Raw genomic sequence first — 19,543 nt, forward strand, 5'->3', positions numbered from 1 at the left:
AAGGAATAAACGCAATGCACTGAGGGCGAGGACCCGTCCCCGACACTAGGTACGCATCGACCTTTGACTAAGTCATCTAAGATTAGATGGCTCCGTTATATTTGGTGTATTCCTAGTGGGATATGTTAACAAGTACATATAGAGTATAAAGAATAGTGGATGAAGCGATGGGATGAGAAAGAGTATAGAGAGAGATAGAAAGATTAAGAGAATATTAGAGAAGAGCTAGAGGTAGAGGTAGAGACAAAGATAAAGTGTATGGACAGTATGAGATGAGCCTGAGAAGAGGCTAAGAAAGATATAAAAGATATATAATTGGGAAGAATAATAGTTGTGCTATTGGAGAAGAATAGTAGAGGGTAAAGTATGAGAATGAAAGAACAGAATGCCAAGGCATGGGAAGAGATGGAATGAAAGAGATATATGTGATGAGATGAGAAAGATTGGTAATCTATTCCATGAGAAGAAGAGTTTAGAATGTAGAGCTTTGAGATAGAAATAAGAAGAAAAATTAGAGTATGAAATATGGAAAGAATAGATGAATATGAAATAGAAAGAATATAACTCACCAAACATTATTGTTTGATGTTGGAGAGACATTTCATATTTTGCAGGTTCAAGTAGTAGCAACCGTAGTACTAGAAGAGAAGATAGGAGCACAAATACTTAGATAGGTTGTTATTCTAGTTGTATTTGTTTTTTATTCTTTTTTATGATGAAATTTTATTGTAAACCCATGATTATTGTCTAGGATGTAAAATGTTTTTATTTTTACGAGTTAATAAAACTCCACAAATTTTTAGAAATAATTCTGATAATCCCATTAGATTAGATGTTAGAAACCCGGGTTGTTACAAGAAAGGTGAAAAACCGAGCTACTATATCAAATGTCAATCATCTCATAGGGTTCCATGTAGTAGCCACATTATCAGTTCCAGGCGATATGGCAAGTTGGGCCATAAACAAACAAACAGAGTGTTGGAGTTCTGAGTTGGTCTATTTAATTGCATATACATAGGTCAAATGAATGGTCGATATCTGAAAACCCGAAGGTTCAGACAGGCTCTGGGGAAATAATAAAGGTTATTCTTGGAACTTTATGAGCTATTATATCAAATGTTTGCTCGTGCATTCCATATGACTGTTGGGGAGGCCATATTCAATGATGAGGTTATTTTTGGAACTTTTATTTTTGCATTCCAAATGATTGCTATGGTTTTATTTGATGTCAGTGCTAGTAGATTCTTTGTATCTGCTGCTTTTTAGCTTGTTTTGTGCTACCTCAGAATCCTTTGGAGTATGAAAATATTCTATTTATTCCAAAAGTTAGTTATTGATCTCTATTTTCTTTTTATGTTTTAGTTCGTTAGAAATGGCGGCGGTTAGGTTTATGCACACACACACACACACACACACACACACATATATATATATATATATATATATATATATATATATATATATATATATATATATAAAGGCATACATACAAACATATAGATAGACGTTTTATGAGAGTTATATATGTTACATCTTTTAGCTAATGGTAAAAACACACGTTATTCTTCCATTATAATACCAATTATAATCTTACTCACTCATTTAATTCAATTCACTTTTTTCCTTATACACTTACATTAGTTACATATATCTACATTGTCACACCCCAAAACCAAGAATGGTTGAAACGTTCTGGGGCGGAGGACGTCATGTATAGTATCACAACACAGTAAATGTAAATAAGTAAACAACATCATCCATTGCATTAAATATATAATTTTAATACAAGTGTGTTCTGTACAGATATAGACACCAAAAATAATGTAACACAAAATAATATGAGATGAGTCTTGAATGCACTCCATCTTCTCAAAAGCTGGCCTCGGTACCTGTCTACTGATGACCTGAGAATACAAGTTATTTTGAAAGAGTTTATCAGCATTAAGCTGGTGAGTTCATAAGTATTTTAGTGTCAATGTTTATTGTCAAAAATGTTTGAACCTGTCTCAATGTATAAGTTTGTAAAAGTGTAAGTAAATGTTTGAAAGTGTTTGTAAAAGTTTGAATCTCTCAGAAAATCCTATATTTTCTATAAAAGTAACCTTCTACCAAGGCTAAACTGTTTTGTAAACTCGTCTGTTGTAAAAGTGTGTAATTACCCAAGTATAACTATCATTTGATAAAATATAGTTTGTACATTAATGCTTTAAGTGAGATTATCACTAAAATATGTAATGGGTAAATCATTGTAGTACTGTAGTTTTGTATAATAAGAACTACTGTTGTACTAATTACTACTACCTTAAACCGGATTTATATTAAGGTATATTGTGATAAATTGCACCATGCTATCGACTAGTAACAACGACATAATGAATGGTCGTAATAAAGAAATGACGTTTGGCACCCGCAGACCTGCAGGTCCGGCTGTAGCTAGCAGCAAGGTGTAGGATAGTCAATCCAGTATAGATCTATATGCAAACTCACGCTCTCCCTCCAAGAGAATTCTGGCTACAACTCGAGCCATGACATTTAAGGCATGCTCCGACACAGTGGATCACAATTGTTACGTATTTATGTATATGTAATGTTTCTCGTTCTAGTATGGTTGTATATGTACTTGTTTCTAGTATAGCTGTATATGTACTTGTTTCTAGTATAGCTGTATATGTTCATGTTTCTAGTATAGTTGTATATGTTCATGTTTCTAGTATAGCTGTATATGTACTTGTTTCTAGTATAGCTGTATATGTAATTGTTTCTAGTATAGCTGTATATGTTCATGTTTCTAGTATAGTTGTATATGTTCATGTTTCTAGTATAGCTGTATATGTACTTGTTTCTAGTATAGCTGTATATGTACGATCCTGTGTTACCCCAATGGTAACTAACTAATGGTGTACTGATAAGTATGAACATGGAAGTACTTTTATGTCTATACATGTATATATGATATATAAGTAATATGGAAACGACCTTCGGATGGTCACCCGAAATCCCACCAGACCACATCCAAATCGAGAAAAAGGAAATAGGGCGGATGGCCTTCCTAAGCCCTTTAAACATTATTTATATATCTATACATATATGGTCATGCAATTGAATATATAAAAGCATAAATAAGTTTTCATAAGACATTTGAAGCATAAATATAATTTCAAGAGAAGATCGACTTGATGTCGATCTATAAAACAATTTGAAGGCATAAGTTGATAAAACAGTTTAAGTATAAGAAGCATTTGTTTGAATCACAGTCTATAAATAAGTTTGGATAGTAAAAGAGTTTGTAAAACATTTCAAAGTAAAGCAGTTTGATAAACAGTTTGAACAGTGGTAAAAATCATTGTTTTCCTAGTTATTAATCACATGTGATTAAATGCAATCACATGTGATTGAAACAATAACTATAATTATTTGACTTGTATTCCCCCCCCCCCCCATAAAGTATTTAAAACATTTAAAATCATTTCAAAGGTTGATTCAAGGGGTATGAACTCACTTGTGGTGAGCTGTTTGAATTGCAGTGTCGGATACCGTGCTAGGTGGCAAACGGAGACTTGTTTACACGCACGAGCCTAGTTATCATATAATAAGCATATATATAACTAATTAGACAAATAATAACTTAATAAATAAGTTAAGACACTTAGGAACATGTAAACACTTTTTATAAGTGTTTAAGGTCCAAATGGTTGCATCTAAGTTGCTACGGGACAAGGCAAAAGGGTTTGAAACATCAAATGGCCTTGCATAAGAGTTCACCACCCAACAAACCCCACCCTTTGGAGTTTACGGCCGTAAACTCATGGGTTTATGGCCGTGAACTCCTCTCATGGTGGTTTTGGGTGTTTTAAAGTGCTATCTTGATCCTAGAACACTCCTAGCTTTGTTGGAATAACACATGAAGTAGTTTAAGGCCCTAGAATACTCCATAAGGGAGTTTACGGCCTAAATTCCATTCACCCTAGAGTTTACGGCCGTAAACTCCTATGGGGTGATGGCTTTTAATTGTTTTGAGGCACTTACACATCAAGGATGGCTTCCATGATTTTATCTAAGGCTAATAGGGACAAGAGGCACACATTTGTGCCATTACTTGGAGTTTATGGCCCAAGATATGTTCCTTGGCCGTAAACTCCTTTTAAGGAGTGATTTTGATGTCTTTTTCTCTCCATTCAAGTCCCATGAGTTCAAGGTAAATTGTCTTAAGGCCTAAGGTGTGTTTGGAATGCTTTTTACCCTAGAAAAAGGGGTTTACGGCCCAAGAGGGGTTCTTGGCCGTAAACTCCTATAAACTTATGATTTTGATGTGTTTTGATGTCTAAAATAGGCACAAGCATTTTAGGGTTAAAGTCCTTAAGCATTTGGGGAAGTTTTAGGGCACTAAATGCCCTTGAAAAGGGGTTTACGACCCAAGAGAAGTTCTTGGCCGTAAACTCCAATTACTTGGGTTTCTTGGATGATTTCTAGCCTATAAAGATCATACACAAAGTCCTTGATAAGATGCCTAACATGGGGATGGGTCTAGAAAGCATTAAGGCTCCATTTTGGAGTTTACTCCCCAAGAACGTTCTTGGGCGGTAAACTCCCGGATCTTGTAATCTAAACATGTAATTGATGTTAATAAGCATTTAACAAGTATTGAAACACATTTAGTAAAGTAGACTCACAATCTGGGATGAAAACCCGAAGATCCGTCAGAGAGAATATGACTTTTCTCTATTTGGAATTGTAAATAATGAATTAATTTAGTTCAGAAAACTATTTGTAGTCCTGGAATATTTTGACCGAAAATATTTTTATTCTGGATATTGGACTGCAACAATATGAAACTTGAAATGCCCAAATTTCACAAACCCAGGAGCATCCACTCTCCTGATATCTCCTTAAACATAAACCCTAATGTACACAAACTTGTTCGGAATAGTATGCAAATCATTGAAACTGAACTGGCTTCTATTGAATAGATGATGTTCGTACAAATGAAAATTTCGGGTTGTCACATACATGTTGTAGGAAAGTCTTTTGGTTGAGTTTCATTAGCTGAGTGTTTAAGTCTTATTCCTTGGAACTTGTAGATTGTATGATCCTTTTTTTCTCTACACCTTGTATTATTATTATTTTTTTAAAATATAAAATGTTGATATGGTAAGCCTAGAAAACATGTCATGTCGGTGAAAATTGTCATCTATGAATATCAAATCAGCGGTAACCGCCACCTATTACATGTTGGTGACCTATTAAAAGTTAAGAAATATATAGTGTATTAAGAATTAATAGTAAAAGGTAACAAGACAAATATTTGGGTAAATTACAAATTAAGAGTTAAACTTTATAATTTTTATGACATTAACCCTAATTCAGTTCAAGTTTGTTTGGTTTCATCCTTTTATTATTTGATTTCAAATTTTACTAATTTCATCGCCAAATTTTCTAAGGATAATAAATATTGAAAGTGAATGAAAACAATTACAAGTGCACGATGGAAATAAATTGCCTCCATCCGAAGGAGTTGTATAAGTGGTCATTAGTAGGGACGAGCTTTAGAATCGGACCGGTTTGGAACCGAAACCGGTTTTCCTATATTATAAGAACCGGGAACCGGACCACCGGTTCTAGCGCCGGTTCCGGTTCCATTTTCGTTCCTGGTTTTCCGGTTATTTTTCAAACTAGAACCAGTTGAAATGTTGTAGATGATATGTTATCTTACGAAGCTTGTAAATGATTCAATATTGTAACATCCCAAACTTTAGAAATATGATGTAAGGGCTTAAAGTGTAAATTGAGGAAGCTACTCGACGAGTAGGTTCGATTACTCGTTGAGTCGGAACAGGTTCTGGTCGCGAGTTAAGTGACCAGCTCGACGAGTCGGCGGCTGGACTCGACGAGTTGGTGTTGGGAAGAGAAAACCCTAATCTTAGGGATTGCACCCTATTTAAAGGACCTTAAGTCCTCACCTCAGCCTCCTTGTTACCCCTTGAGAGTCAGAAAACCCTAAAATCATGTGTGAGTCTTTGGAGTGAGCTTGGAAGCTTTGGAAGAGATTCTAGCAAAGGAGGCTTGTAGATCAAGTGCATAGCATCAAGGGACTCGTATAGATCCAGAATCAACTTCAGTTTCGGCACATTTTTGAGGTAACAAGTTGTTACCTTGATACCTTCCTTTCTAGATCAATTTATGGATGGATTTGGGGCCATTTTAGTAAGTTTAAGATCCATTTCGGATTAGGGGTCTAGATCTGAGGTTGCAACTTCAGATCTAGACGTGCCTTGGTCTAGGAAATCATAAAGCATCAACCCTTGGTTTGGTTGTGAAGCATTCTTGCCTTAAACCCTAGCCCTAGCTTGGTTTAGGCCAATAGCACCTTGTACTCACGTAAAGTTGGCAGCTTTACATGAGAGTCATGCCCTAGGAGGATGGATCTACAGTATGGAGCCTCTGCATGGCTCAAGAAGTGACTGTATGGATGAAGGACTGAAGAGACTCGGCGAGTCTCATGGGTTGACTCGGCGAGTCATATGATGATGGGCATGGACTCGACGAGTTGGATGAACAACTCGGCGAGCCTGATGAATATTGTCGTGGACTCGATGAGTCTGTTCTTGGACTCGGCGAGTTATAACGCAGAACCCCTAACCTCTTCTGGTTAGACTCGAATCAGTGAGTTGGACAGGATATGACTCAGAGATCGATGGACTCGACGAGTCATGGGTAACTCGGCGAGTCAATTCGTGATATGAGAGTCTTCTGAGTTTATGAACTCGACGAGTCAATGGGTTGACTCGGCGAGTAGGGTCAATCAGTAAGGTTGAATTTGGCAAGGACTTTGACTTTGACCCGTTTGACCTTCAAGGGCATTATGGTTATTTGGATATTTATGTCATTTAACCATTGATGGCTATAAGTGTTGGAGTCTGGGGCAGTGCTTCGGGATTGTGCTTTTGTGGTTCGATTCGGCAGTTGCAAGGTGAGTTATCCTCACTATACCCAAGGGTCTAAGGTACCAAGGCCGACCCTTTGATTCGTTATTTGAGATAGTTACCGCTGTGATATGTTAGTTGGCATTCTGGTAGAAAGAATGATTATGTGTTAGCATTATTAGTTAGAACGGTATCCTGGTAGATTGGATGTTGCTATGCTTAGTGACTTGTAGTTGGTCTGACTGTCTGTATGCTGGTAGGAGATTACCTGTTATATGTGCACTTGGTTGATTGGTAGTGGAGGGTATTCCATCCCGGGGATGATAGGGCCCTAGTATCTTGTCTCTATAGACTGTTATATGGTTATTTGATAGGTGCACGTGTTTGATAGTAGGTGGGCATTCCAACCTGATGGTTGTGGGCCTGGAGTATTCCATCCCGGTAGGATGATTGGACTCATAGTAGGTGGGCATTCCAACCCGATGGTTGTGGGCCAGGAGTATTCCATCTCGGTAGGATGATTGGACTCATAGTAGGTGGGAATTCCAACCCGATGGTTGTGGGCCAGGAGTATTCCATCTCGGTAGGATGATTGGACTCATAGTAGGTGGGCATTCCAACCCGATGGTTGTGGGCCAGAAGTATTCCATCCCGGTAGGATGATTGGACTCATAGTAGGTAGGCATTCCAACTCGATGGTTGAGGACCTGGGGTATTCCATATTGATGGATGAGTGGGCCCATAGTAGTTATTGTATGTGTAGGAGTGTGGGCATTCCAACCTGATGGTTGTGGGCCGAGGGTATTCCATCCCAAGGATGATTGGACTCGTAGTATATTGGCATTCCAACCTGATGGTTGAGGGCCAGGGGTATTCCAACCCGATGGTTGACTGGACCCATAGTATGTTGTTCATTGCTGTATGTGTATTGGTGTATGTGTATGGGTATTTTGGGAGAAACTCACTAAGCTTTCGGGCTTACAGTTTCAGTTTATTGTTTCAGGTACATCAGGAGATCATGGCAAGGCAAAGGCGTGATCATACCGCTCCTCATATTTCATGATTTTGTGATTTTGTTCTAGGGATACTCTAATGTTTAAACTATTTTGAAAACAAGTTTTAATAACTTAATGGTTTTTGAATGGGTTAAAATCTTTTAAATTGGCGTAAGTTTTATGGGTGTTACAAGTTGGTATCAAAGCCTTGGTTTGAGTGAATTGGAGGAACATTCGTGTGAATCCAGTCTCAAATCAAAGAAAAATTTTCAAATGGTTCTCAAATGGTTTTCAAAATAAGTAAAGGAGGATGCAGAGTGTACGATCAGCTGGAGCCAGTAAGTTGGCCCCAAAATTCCGTACAGTTATTTGATTATGTGATATGTTATAACAACATGCTAGTACTAGGCTAGGGATCTTCAGGAATTGCATGTTAGAATTGCCTGATTACATGATGCCCGCTAGTCTAGTGTTTCCTTTATATGAGATTGAAATCATTACTGTAGTTACTGTAGTTGGTTAGTGTATGCATCACGGTTATACATGATTAAGATCTTATAGCCTGAGAATGTTTTATTTGGCCTTATGTTCTGTTCTTGTTTGATTAGGAGCTTAGGGTAGGATTGGATATTCGAAAGTCTATAGGGTCCAGCGTTATGTATGATTATCATACACTAGTGCTGCAGGGTTGGTGGAAGTTTCATGGATGGGTGGGTAGTGAGAGGTCGGGAGGCCAGTTATGAGATATTCAGTATTCCTCTAGGAGTGAGGATTGAGCGCTCGTTATGTCTATATATGTTTTTAGGGTATTGTGATGATACTTGAGACAAATATGGGTAGGTGTGGAAGGTAGTATGGGCCCATACTACTGAAAGCACAGGACCCATACGCGTATCAAGGAAGTCACAAACCCTAGGGTTTTGTTTGGGAGATAGTGTCCAAGCTTTTAGGAGGAATGTCTAATGTCCTTCTTGATGAATTTCAGTATGGTGGTTACGAGGCGCATTGGAGCAGGATCCGGTTCAGGATCTAGATCAGGAAGGGTGGTCAGGATGGATCAACACCACCCGAGGTCATTGGTCCGATGAGGACAGATGAGTTGGATGCTAGGATTCGTGAGATCCTGCATGATGAGGTTGCTGCTATGTTCCAGGCTCAGTTACCAGAAATGTTTGGGTCGATCAAGACCGCCATGGTTGAGTACTTCGATGAGCGCTATGCAACTCTTGCAGAGACAGCAGTCGCAATGGCTGTAGCAACGGCAGGGGGAGGAGTCGGCCGGGGTTTTTAGTATTGGGACTTTGATAATACGAAGCCCCTACCTTTGACGGAGTTCAGGATCCGATTATTGCAATGAGATGGTTGTCGGACGTGGAGGGATGTTTCTTCACGTGTTCATGCGCTACTGATCAGAGGGTGAGGTGTGCTCTAAACCTGCTAAGGCTCGGGGTAAAGGATTGGTGGAGGTTGAATGGGATCATATTCGGATGCGTAGCGAGCTGCGGTTACTTGGGATCAGTTCTGAGACATGTTTAGTACCCGTTATGTTCTGCGGGTTGAGCAGGAGAGGTTGGATCAGGAGTTTTTGGAGCTGAAACAGGATTCAGAGTTGGTGACAAAGATCACCAAGATGTTTACAGAGAAGGCGATGTTTTTCCCTGAGTTTGCTTCGGAGCAGGCTCAGATGTCTCGGTACCTGAGCATGCTCAATATGGATATTAGACAGTTTGTATCTACGCAAAGATGTAGTACCTTGTTGGAGTTGCAGGAGGCCGTCAGGTGGCGCGAGTTAGAGATTGAGCTCCAGCTGAGGGAGCAGAGGCAGGCCCCGATGCAGTCGTAGCCTGCGCCGAAACGGATGAGGGCCGCTGGTTATCGTCAGGGATGTTAGAGGAGTCGCACTTGTGGGAAGTGCGGTAAGGTACATGATGGAGTTTGTTGGTCTTCTTCTTGGTGCCACAAGTGTGGCAAGGAGGGCCACATAGCCAGGGATTGCAGGCAGCAGGATCTAGCTGCCAGAGTCTGACTTTGTTATCATTGTGATCAGGTTGGCCATATGAAGGCCCAGTGTCCACTATTGGTTGCCAAGACAGTGCATGCCCCAACACTAGCCACATTGAGACTTACTAACGTGGGTCAAGGTAGAGCAGAGCCTCCAAAGGCTCCAGGGCGTGCATATCAGCTCATGGTCGAGGAGACCGGGATAGCGCCAGAGGTGACAACCGGTATGTCTTTTTCCTATCTTTTGTTCATGTTGGTATCATGAGTTCCTTTTTATTTTCCTGCATGAGTTATTAGGGCATAGGAGATGCTAGTGAGATTTGATTGTTACGGGATTCTAGAGGGATAGTATCCGGTGCTGCATTCAAGAGAAAGAGAGGTTATGATTCAGGGATTTAGAACCATCAGCTGAAATCCAGATTCCTTGAAGTTCGTTGTCTCGGATTGGGACGATTGAGTAGTGTACTTGCTTCGCTACCGGTAGACAATAGTAGTGCTATAAGTGGGGGAGAAATGGAAATTCTCAGATGGGGCGTTGTTTTTAGAGATGTTGCCTAACGCACTTTGGATGTCGGTACTGGAGTGGTGCAATAGCGTGGACCAATTATGTTACAGGCCTCGTATGTATTGTGGATCTATGAGCAAGCATTAAGGATACAACTATGCTATAGCAAACAGTGGGATTATCCCCAAGTGTCGAAAATGTTGAGAGGTATGCGGAAGACTCTTTATGGATTGATAGTTATGAGATCAGTTTCGGCGTATGTATATGTGTTATGGGATAGCGACGTGTTCCAAGTGGATGATGTAGGGTAAGGTTCTGACACTGCGACATTGATTGAGGTTGTGAGGTCATAGTTTAAGTCTCCTCGGAGGTGGGGGAAGTGAGTATCTCCAAGATGGAGATTTGGACAATAGAATTGGGAGTAGCAGGGTTGATAGACTCGGTAGCAATCTAGACCTATGCTGAGAACCATGTGAGGTTATTCCAGTCATAGGTCGTGGGCATAAAGACCGTGATGGATATGTTCCTGCCGTGGCAGTTTTGGAGTAGACGTATGGTTGAGGTTGGACGAGTCGTACTTGATTATGTGGAATCAGAGAAGTTTGAGGGAGCTGCAAGGTTAGATCCTTGGGTTCCAGGTATGGTTGTAGGCTTGGGTTATGTAAATAGTGGTATTCCAATCTATGGTATTCCATCACGAGGATGACTGGACCCTATGATTGATTGGACCTGGTGTATTTGGTATTCCAATCCGAGGGTTGATCAGGCCAAACATGCATGAGAATGCGAGGGTATACCATCCTTGGGATGACTGGACTCGTTATAGGTGTACCTGGTATTCCAGCCCGAGGCTGATTGGGCCAGGTACGAATGGTTATGTGATGCAGCTGGTTAATTCATAGGAGTTGCTAGAAGTTGAAGGATGCGTCATCTTGTCAGCGCTAAAAGGAAATAGATTCAGGGAGGGGACGAGATGAGTTCCAATATTGCGAGTTACTCGGGTTATCGCCAGTTTTGGAAAGGGAAGGATAGTTTGGCACTATGAAAGGACCCAGTGAATAATTGTGGTATCTAACTTTCGCAAGTCACGAAAGTGTGTTCATGACAAGAAGGTGGCAGTATCATCGGGTGATACTTGGTTGATGTGTGTTGTCATTAAGTAGAAAAAGCCGATGGTCGGCTTGGAATATTGGCAGGATACTGCACGAGAAGAAGTTGATTTAAAAGGGGTACGGTAGTAGCATCTGGAAGGACTTGAGTTGATTGAGAAATCGGAGTCTGCAGTGTGGGGGTGTTATCCAAAATCGTGTGCTGCAGTAGGCTTCGAGGACGAAGCCTAATTTAAGTGGGGGAGAGTTGTACCATCCCAAACTTCAGAAATATGATGTAAGGGATTAAAGTGTAAATTGAGGAAGTTACTCGACGAGTAGGTTCGATTACTCGTCGAGTCGGAACGGGTTCTGGTCGTGAGTTAAGTGACCAACTCGCCGAATCGACGGCTGGACTCGATGAGTTGGTCTTGGGAAGAGAAAACCCTAATCTTAGGGTTTGCACCCTATATAAAGGACCTTAAGTCCTCACCTCATCCTCCTTGTTACCCCTTGAGAGTCAGAAAACCTTAAAACCGTGTGTGAGCCTTTGGAGTGAGCTTGGAAGCTTTGGAAGAGATTCTAGCAAAGGAGGCTTGTAGATCAAGTGCATAGCCTCAAGGGACTCGTATAGATCTAGAATCTACTTCAGTTTGGGCACATTTTTGAGGTAACAAGTTTTTACCTTGATCCCTTCCTTTCTAGATCAACTTATGGATGGATTTGGGGCCATTTTAGTATGTTTAAGATCCATTTCGGATTAAGGGTCTAGATCTGAGGTTGCAACTTCAGATCTAGACTTTCCTTGGTCTAGGAAATCATAAAGCATCAGCCCTTGGTTTGGTTGTGAAACATTCTTGCCTTAAACCCTAGCCCTAGCTTGTTTTGGGCCAATAGCACCTTGTACTCACGTAAAGTTGGTAGCTTTACGTGAGAGTCATGCCCTAGGAGGATGGATCTACAGTATGGAGCCCCTACATGGCTCAAGAAGTGACTGTATGGATGAAGGACTGAAGAGACTCGGCGAGTCTCATGGGTTGACTCGGCGAGTCATATGATGATGGGCATGGACTCGACGAGTTGGATGAACAACTCGGCGAGTCTGATAAAGATTGTCGTGGACTCGATGAGTCTGTTCTTGGACTTGGTGAGTTATAACGCAGAACCCCCAACCTCTTCTGGTTAAGACTCGGATCAGTGAGTTGAGCGGTGACTCAGTGAGTTGGACAGGATAGGACTCAGAGATTGATGGACTCGACGAGTCATGGGGTGACTTGGCGAGTCGACTCGTGATATGAGAGTCTTCTGAGTTTATGAACTTGACGAGTCAATGGGTTGACTCGGCGAGTAGGGTCAATCAGGAAGGTTGACTTTGGCCAGGACTTTGACCTTGTCCCGTTTGACCTTCAAGGGAATTATGGTAATTTGGATATTTATGTCATTGGACCATTGATGGCTATAGGTGTTGGAGTCTGGGGCAGTGCTTCGGGATTGTGCTTTTGTGGTTCGGTTCGGCAGTTGCAAGGTGAGTTATCCTCATTATACCCAAGGGTCTAAGGCACCAAGTGGTCTGACTGTCTGTATGCTGGTAGGAGATTACAGTCAGACCAAGTGGTCTGACTGTCTGTATGCTGGTAGGAGATTACCTGTTATATTGTTGGTTAGAGCGGTATCCTGGTAGATTGGATGTGGCTATGCTTAGTGACTTGTAGTTGGTCTGACTGTCTGTATGCTGGTAGGAGATTACATGTTATATGTGCACTTGGTTGATTGGTAGTGGAGGGTATTCCATCCCGGGGATGATAGGGCCTTGGTATCTTGTCTCTATAGACTGTTATATGGTTATTTGATAGGTGCACGTGTTTGATAGTAGGTGGGCATTCCAACCCGATGGTTGTGGGCCTGGAGTATTCCATCCCGGTAGGATGATTGCACTCATAGTAGGTGGGCATTCCAACCCGATGGTTGTGGGCCAGGAGTATCCCATCCTAGTAGGATGATTGGACTCATAGTAGGTGGGAATTCCAACCCGATGGTTATGGAGTATTCCATCTCGTTAGGATGATTGGACTCATAGTAGGTGGGCATTCCAACCCGATGGTTGTGGGCCAGGTGTATTCCATCCTGGTAGGATGATTGGACTTATAGTAGGTGGGCATTCCAACCCGATGGTTGAGGGCCTGGGGTATTCCATCCTGATGGATGAGTGGGCCCATAGTAGTTATTGTATGTGTAGGAGTGTGGGCATTCCAACCCGATGGTTGTGGGCCGAGGGTATTCCATCCCAAGGATGATTGGACTCGTAGTATATTGGCATTCCATCCTGATGGTTGAGGGCCAGGGGTATTCCAACCCGATGGTTGACTGGACCCATAGTATGCTGTTCATTGCTGTATGTGTATTGTTGTATGTGTATGGGTATTTTGGGAGAAACTCACTAAGCTTTCGGGCTTACAGTTTCAGTTTATTGTTTTAGGTACATCAGGAGTTCGTGGCAAGGTAAAGGCGTGATCGTACCGCTCCTCATATTTCGTGATTTTGTGATTTGGTTCTGGGGATACTCTGATGTTTAAACTATTTTAAACAAGTTATAATAACTTAATGGTTTTTGAATGGATTAAATGTTTTAAATTGGCGTAAATTTTATGGGTGTTACAAATATTTAACAAAATTATGACTTTTTACATTCTAAATTGAAGTACAAACACTAAATTACATGGTGAAAAAAGAATAAAGTAATTCCAACTTTATATGAGTGAGTTATGCGCATTTTAAAAGTGAGACAAGTTAAAAAGAAATGTTGAAACAAAAAATATGCAACATTGATATGTTTTCTTCTGGGGTCGATAGTTGATTCAGTATCTAACTAAAATATGTGTTTGTACAGTCTAAAATGAAGTACAAACACCTAATTACATGATAGAAAAAATGAAATGATTCCAACGTTATATGAATGAGTTATGCACATTTAAAAAAACGAAACAAATTCAAAAAAACAAAAAAGTACTGAAATAGAAAAAACGCAGCATCGATATTCTTTCTTTCGGAGCATATGTCTGATTCAATGTCTAACCAATATACATGTTTGTATAGCCAAAAGTGAATTATAAACTCCAAATTACATGCTGGAAAAAAATTAACTATTTTCGACTTCATATGAATGAGTTATACGCATTTTAAAAAATGGGAAAATGTCAAACTGGTTCCGGTTTTTAGAACGTGACCGGTTTTCATGAAAGTGGAGAACCGGTAACCGGACCTTATTACCAATTCCGGTTCCAGTTTCGGTCTGGTTCTGGTTCCGGTTCCGATTGCGGCGGTTCTAATGCTCATCCCTAGCCATTAGGGACTATGAATGAAAAAAAAAAGGAAAACAAAGCAAACTGTAGTTTGATGATAGTGAAGGTACTTGTTTTGTAATTTACTCAAACCCGACTCTTGGACCAAAGAAAGCCGTTGAACAGGGAGAGGCAAATCCAAGGACGAAGATCTTTGGCCTCTCCTCAACGATAAGGAAAAGCAGACACCCAATCCCCAAATCCCCACATAATAAACCCCATCTATTTCTTCTCTATCACTGCCACTGATTCATTCCTTACTCGATTATTCAACAATGGCTTCTGCAGCATCACCCACCACTCTCTCACTCCTCCCCACAACTTCTTCGTCTTCCACTACCTCCCGTATCAGCCCCACTGTTCGCCTGCCTTCTCGCTTTCTGCGTTCCCCACTTCGTGGCCTTGGATTCGCCGCCGCTGATCCCCTTTTCTCTGCACATGTAGCCTCCAAGCTCCAATCCCTCAAAACCTCCGCCAGACCAATCACAGGCGTTGTGTCTATGGCCAAGAGGAGCGTTGGAGACCTCTCTCCTGCCGATCTAAAGGGCAAGAAGGTGTTCGTTAGGGCTGATTTGAATGTGCCATTGGACGACAGTCAGAATATCACAGATGATACAAGAATCAGAGCCGCCGTCCCAACCATCAAGCACTTGATCAGCAATGGTGCTAAAGTCATCCTTTCTAGTCATTTGGTATGTGATTTCTAAATGCGATAAGCACATCTCAAGCATATGCATTCCTATTTAAATCTCATTTTTATCTCAGATGATAATCGTAACTAATATAGTCCTCCGACCTCTTCTTTTAAGCTTGATCATTCAATTCAAGTTGTAGTTAGTGTAATGAGCTACGATTACAATGTTTTTACTGTGTGGTGAGCATTTATGATTTTACAAGATAAAACAGGAAACATGCATCGTAGGAAATAGAAGGCCGATTGAGTTTTTCTTCTGGGCTTGAAATCTTTATTTCATTGAAGAAAAGAGTAAACGATGATGAGGGGTAGCCTTTGAACCAAGAGGTTTTGGGTCCAAGAAGATGTGTATTTTGTTCTCTTTTGTTTAGAAATAAGAGGTATTTACTTCACTTCCTTTATGAAATTCCTCAGGGTAGGCCAAAAGGTGTGACTCCCAAGTACAGCCTGGCTCCTCTTGTTCCCAGACTATCGGAACTGATTGGTGTTGAGGTACTTGCTGTTCTTAAAAGAAAAGCAAACAGAGCTAGAAAAATATATTAATTATTAATTGATAAACAAAACAGGTTGTGAAGGCGGATGACTGTATTGGTCCAGATGTGGAGAAGCTGGTGGCTTCACTTCCTGATGGTGGTGTTCTTCTTCTTGAAAACGTAAGGTTTTACAAGGAGGAAGAAAAGAATGATCCTGGATTTGCAGAAAAGCTTGCTTCACTAGCGGATCTCTATGTAAATGATGCTTTTGGAACTGCCCATAGAGCCCATGCCTCAACTGAGGGAGTCACAAAGTTCTTGAGGCCATCTGTTGCTGGTTTCCTTTTGCAAAAGGTTTGATAACTCAGTCATTGATCATTGATCCCTTGATGAATGATGGATGATATGTAACTAGTTTGTTTGTTTAAAAACTGCAGGAACTGGATTATCTTGATGGGGCAGTTTCAAACCCAAAAAGGCCATTTGCTGCCATTGTTGGGGGTTCAAAGGTGTCATCCAAGATTGGAGTGATCGAGTCCCTTCTTGAAAAATGTGATATATTGCTTTTAGGTGGGGGTATGATCTTCACATTTTACAAGGCACAAGGGCTTTCAGTAGGATCCTCATTGGTGGAAGAAGACAAGCTTGATCTTGCAACCACACTCCTTGCAAAGGCCAAGGCAAAAGGAGTCTCCCTCTTGCTACCAACAGATGTCGTCATTGCTGACAAGTTTGCACCTGATGCAAACAGCAAGGTTGCTTCTTTTTTTTTCAATTTTTTTTTTGTCAAAACTAAAAACTAATACTAACAAGTATTTTTTTTTTTGGGTACTATATGTAGATTGTGCCAGCATCAGCTATCCCTGATGGCTGGATGGGCCTAGATATTGGACCGGATTCTGTCAAGACTTTCAATGATGCCTTGGAAACCACCAAAACTGTCATCTGGAATGGACCAATGGGAGTCTTTGAGTTTGACAAATTTGCAGTTGGAACAGAGGTGTGTGTTCCATATATAAATATAATATATATTCAACTCTTTAAACTGCATCGATCCTTGTTTCTCATTTTTTTATAAACTAAAATTGCAGTCAGTTGCAAAGAAACTGGCTGAACTTAGTGGAAAGGGGGTGACTACAATCATTGGAGGTGGAGATTCAGTGGCGGCTGTCGAGAAAGTTGGAGTGGCGGAAGTGATGAGTCACATTTCAACAGGTGGTGGTGCAAGTTTGGAGTTGTTGGAAGGAAAAATACTCCCTGGTGTTGATGCTCTTGATGAGGCAGTTGCTGTTCCTGTGTAATAAAATCCGATTTCATTTTTTTTAATGGTTACAAACAAAAACATGAGTTTGGTGTAGATGTTTATCATAAATTTAAGGTCGTGTTTTGTGTTCCCCAAAACAGCGGTGACCTTCAAGATCTTGATATATATTATTGGCTTTTCGTATAAAGTCAGAATCTTCTCTTTTCTTTTTCTTTTTCTGTTTCTTTTCAACTATTAGATGACGTTAATATTGTGATTCTCTCGGTTGATGGCTTCATACATGATGATCATATAACAGTTTGCTAAAATTAGGAAAGGGAAACTGAGTTGTGTGTCAGCTCTCCATCATCTCTCATGATTGAAAATTAGGTTTAGGAATATATAAGAGCTAATGCTATATTTTCAAACAATGCTTGTCTCATCATCCACATTGCAATTTAAGAGTTGTATCTTTCTTTTGCATATTTGATTTGCGTAATACCTGCGTTAGGTATTTGGCTAAACCCATTTCTCGTTAACATTTGGAAGACTATATAGACAACTATTCTAAGTGTGTAAATTGAGTTGTGAGATTAGTTGCATTTTCAGCAAGTACATTGCTGTTTTGAGATTATTGGTTAAATATTTTGATGTTGGGGTTATGATGGTGAAACTTGGATTTTAAAATGCTTTGATTTTAAATGTGTATGATGAACTTGGATTTAAAATAGGATGAATGAATGAGGACATGTTGAATCATTGTAATAATTAGTTTTGAGGATTAATTCTTTCATTTGGGCATGAACGTTTCAGAGAATTGACAGACTAATCAATGAGATCTATCTCTATAGCTAAAATGGAAGACCTCTTACACTGATATAAAGAATCCACATGAGAAACACAGATTTTCTGCCCGGACAAAAACTGAATATTTCAATCGAGTGTCTTGACAAATTCTACGAAGAGAATAGACTCAAATATGAAAAAGCTTTACCATTTACTCCCCAATAGAATGGTTCGGCTAAAAGAAATAACTGAACCTTACTTGAGATGGTCAGTTGCATAGTGAACATATCGAGTTTCATAACAATCTATGGAGTGTATTCTACAAGTCCTTATGAGTTGTGGAAGGGAAGACAACCTAAACCAAACTATTTAAGAGTGTGAGTGTGTGTTGATTATTAGTAGACACCCCATCCTAAGCGATCCAAATTAGGAGCCCGAGCTGAGAAGAGCGTATTCATTGGGTATGCTAAGAACACCAAGGTGTATTGATGATTGGATGACGAATCAGGTGTCGTCGTAGAATCCAAAGATGTGAAGTTCTTCGAGGACAAGTTTTTAAGAGATGGTGAAAACTCAAACCTCATTATAGCTCCAAGTACTTCTTGAGATAATATGTGGTTTTCTCAAGTTATTGAAGGACCAAAGAGAAGTATAAGGGCTAGAAAAGAGAAACATCTAAGAGATAGTTTTTTTCTCTTATTTGGTCGAACGAACTCAAAAGAAAGTGAGATTTTCTCTATTAACCTGGATGACGATCATAAAACCTTTAATGCAACCATGTCGTCTAGGGATACTCCTTTATGGAAGGAAGTTGTCAATTATGAAATGGATTCCATTATGAGCAACAAAACTTAGAATTTAGCTGATCTACCCATCCATAAGACCCAAATGGATTTTTCAAAGGAAAATATCATCCGGATGAAACCATATATGACTATAAAGCAAGATTACTTATTAAGATGCATAAAGTTGAGTTTATAAAATAATATGTGTTTATTTTATAAATTCATGAAGTCAAAATTTTTTTTTATTGTTAAAATGAGATTTAAAATTGTGTTTTTAAAACTCATCCAAAACTCCAAGTCTTAACTATAAAATAAAATTTTTAAGACTATTACCGATTCTTAAAACCGATCTACGACTAAATTTTAAAATACTGGATTTTAGTTTATAATTGATCGCGACTAATAACAAATAAAATGAAGTTTTATTTGACACAAAGAACCTCATAACAAGTGATATGAATTTTACAAAGGGTACATGATGTAACATCTTGATATCGAGGTATTTCCATTTTCATCCCTAAGTATAAGAATTATTGCATTTTAGCCCTTGTGTGAGAAATTGTTGCAAAATGGAACTTAGTGGCATTTTTGTAATATTTGGGCGGAGCATGCGTACGCTGGGCGTAAGTGCCAAAACCTCAAACCCTAATATTTAGGTTTTGGACCCTATATAAACATCATTAACTCCCCAAGGCTCATTCCCTCATCAGCCTCC

General features: G+C 39.9%; 1 protein-coding gene across 1 annotated transcript; it reads left to right on the forward strand.

The window, feature by feature from the left end:
- Positions 1-14,992: 14,992 nt before the first annotated feature.
- On the forward strand, positions 14,993-17,465 carry LOC111897065 (phosphoglycerate kinase, chloroplastic). The gene is made up of 6 exons (XM_023893037.2): positions 14,993-15,539; positions 15,956-16,033; positions 16,108-16,368; positions 16,452-16,769; positions 16,856-17,014; positions 17,106-17,465. The coding sequence occupies exons 1-6, from the start codon at positions 15,123-15,125 to the stop codon at positions 17,313-17,315; spliced, it is 1,443 nt and encodes a 480-aa protein (XP_023748805.1). The 5' UTR covers positions 14,993-15,122; the 3' UTR covers positions 17,316-17,465.
- Positions 17,466-19,543: the final 2,078 nt, after the last annotated feature.

This window comes from Lactuca sativa, chromosome 7 (genome assembly GCF_002870075.4).
Source record: "Lactuca sativa cultivar Salinas chromosome 7, Lsat_Salinas_v11, whole genome shotgun sequence".
NCBI lineage: Eukaryota > Viridiplantae > Streptophyta > Magnoliopsida > Asterales > Asteraceae > Lactuca > Lactuca sativa.

Bases quoted from the DNA above. Each gene is read 5' to 3' on its own strand.
- LOC111897065 (XM_023893037.2), top strand. From the start codon at position 15,123: ATGGCTTCTGCAGCATCACCCACCACTCTCTCACTCCTCCCCACAACT. The intron at 15,540-15,955 runs GTATGTGATTTC...GAAATTCCTCAG, and splicing joins TCATCCTTTCTAGTCATTTG to GGTAGGCCAAAAGGTGTGAC. The intron at 16,770-16,855 runs GTTGCTTCTTTT...TACTATATGTAG, and splicing joins CACCTGATGCAAACAGCAAG to ATTGTGCCAGCATCAGCTAT.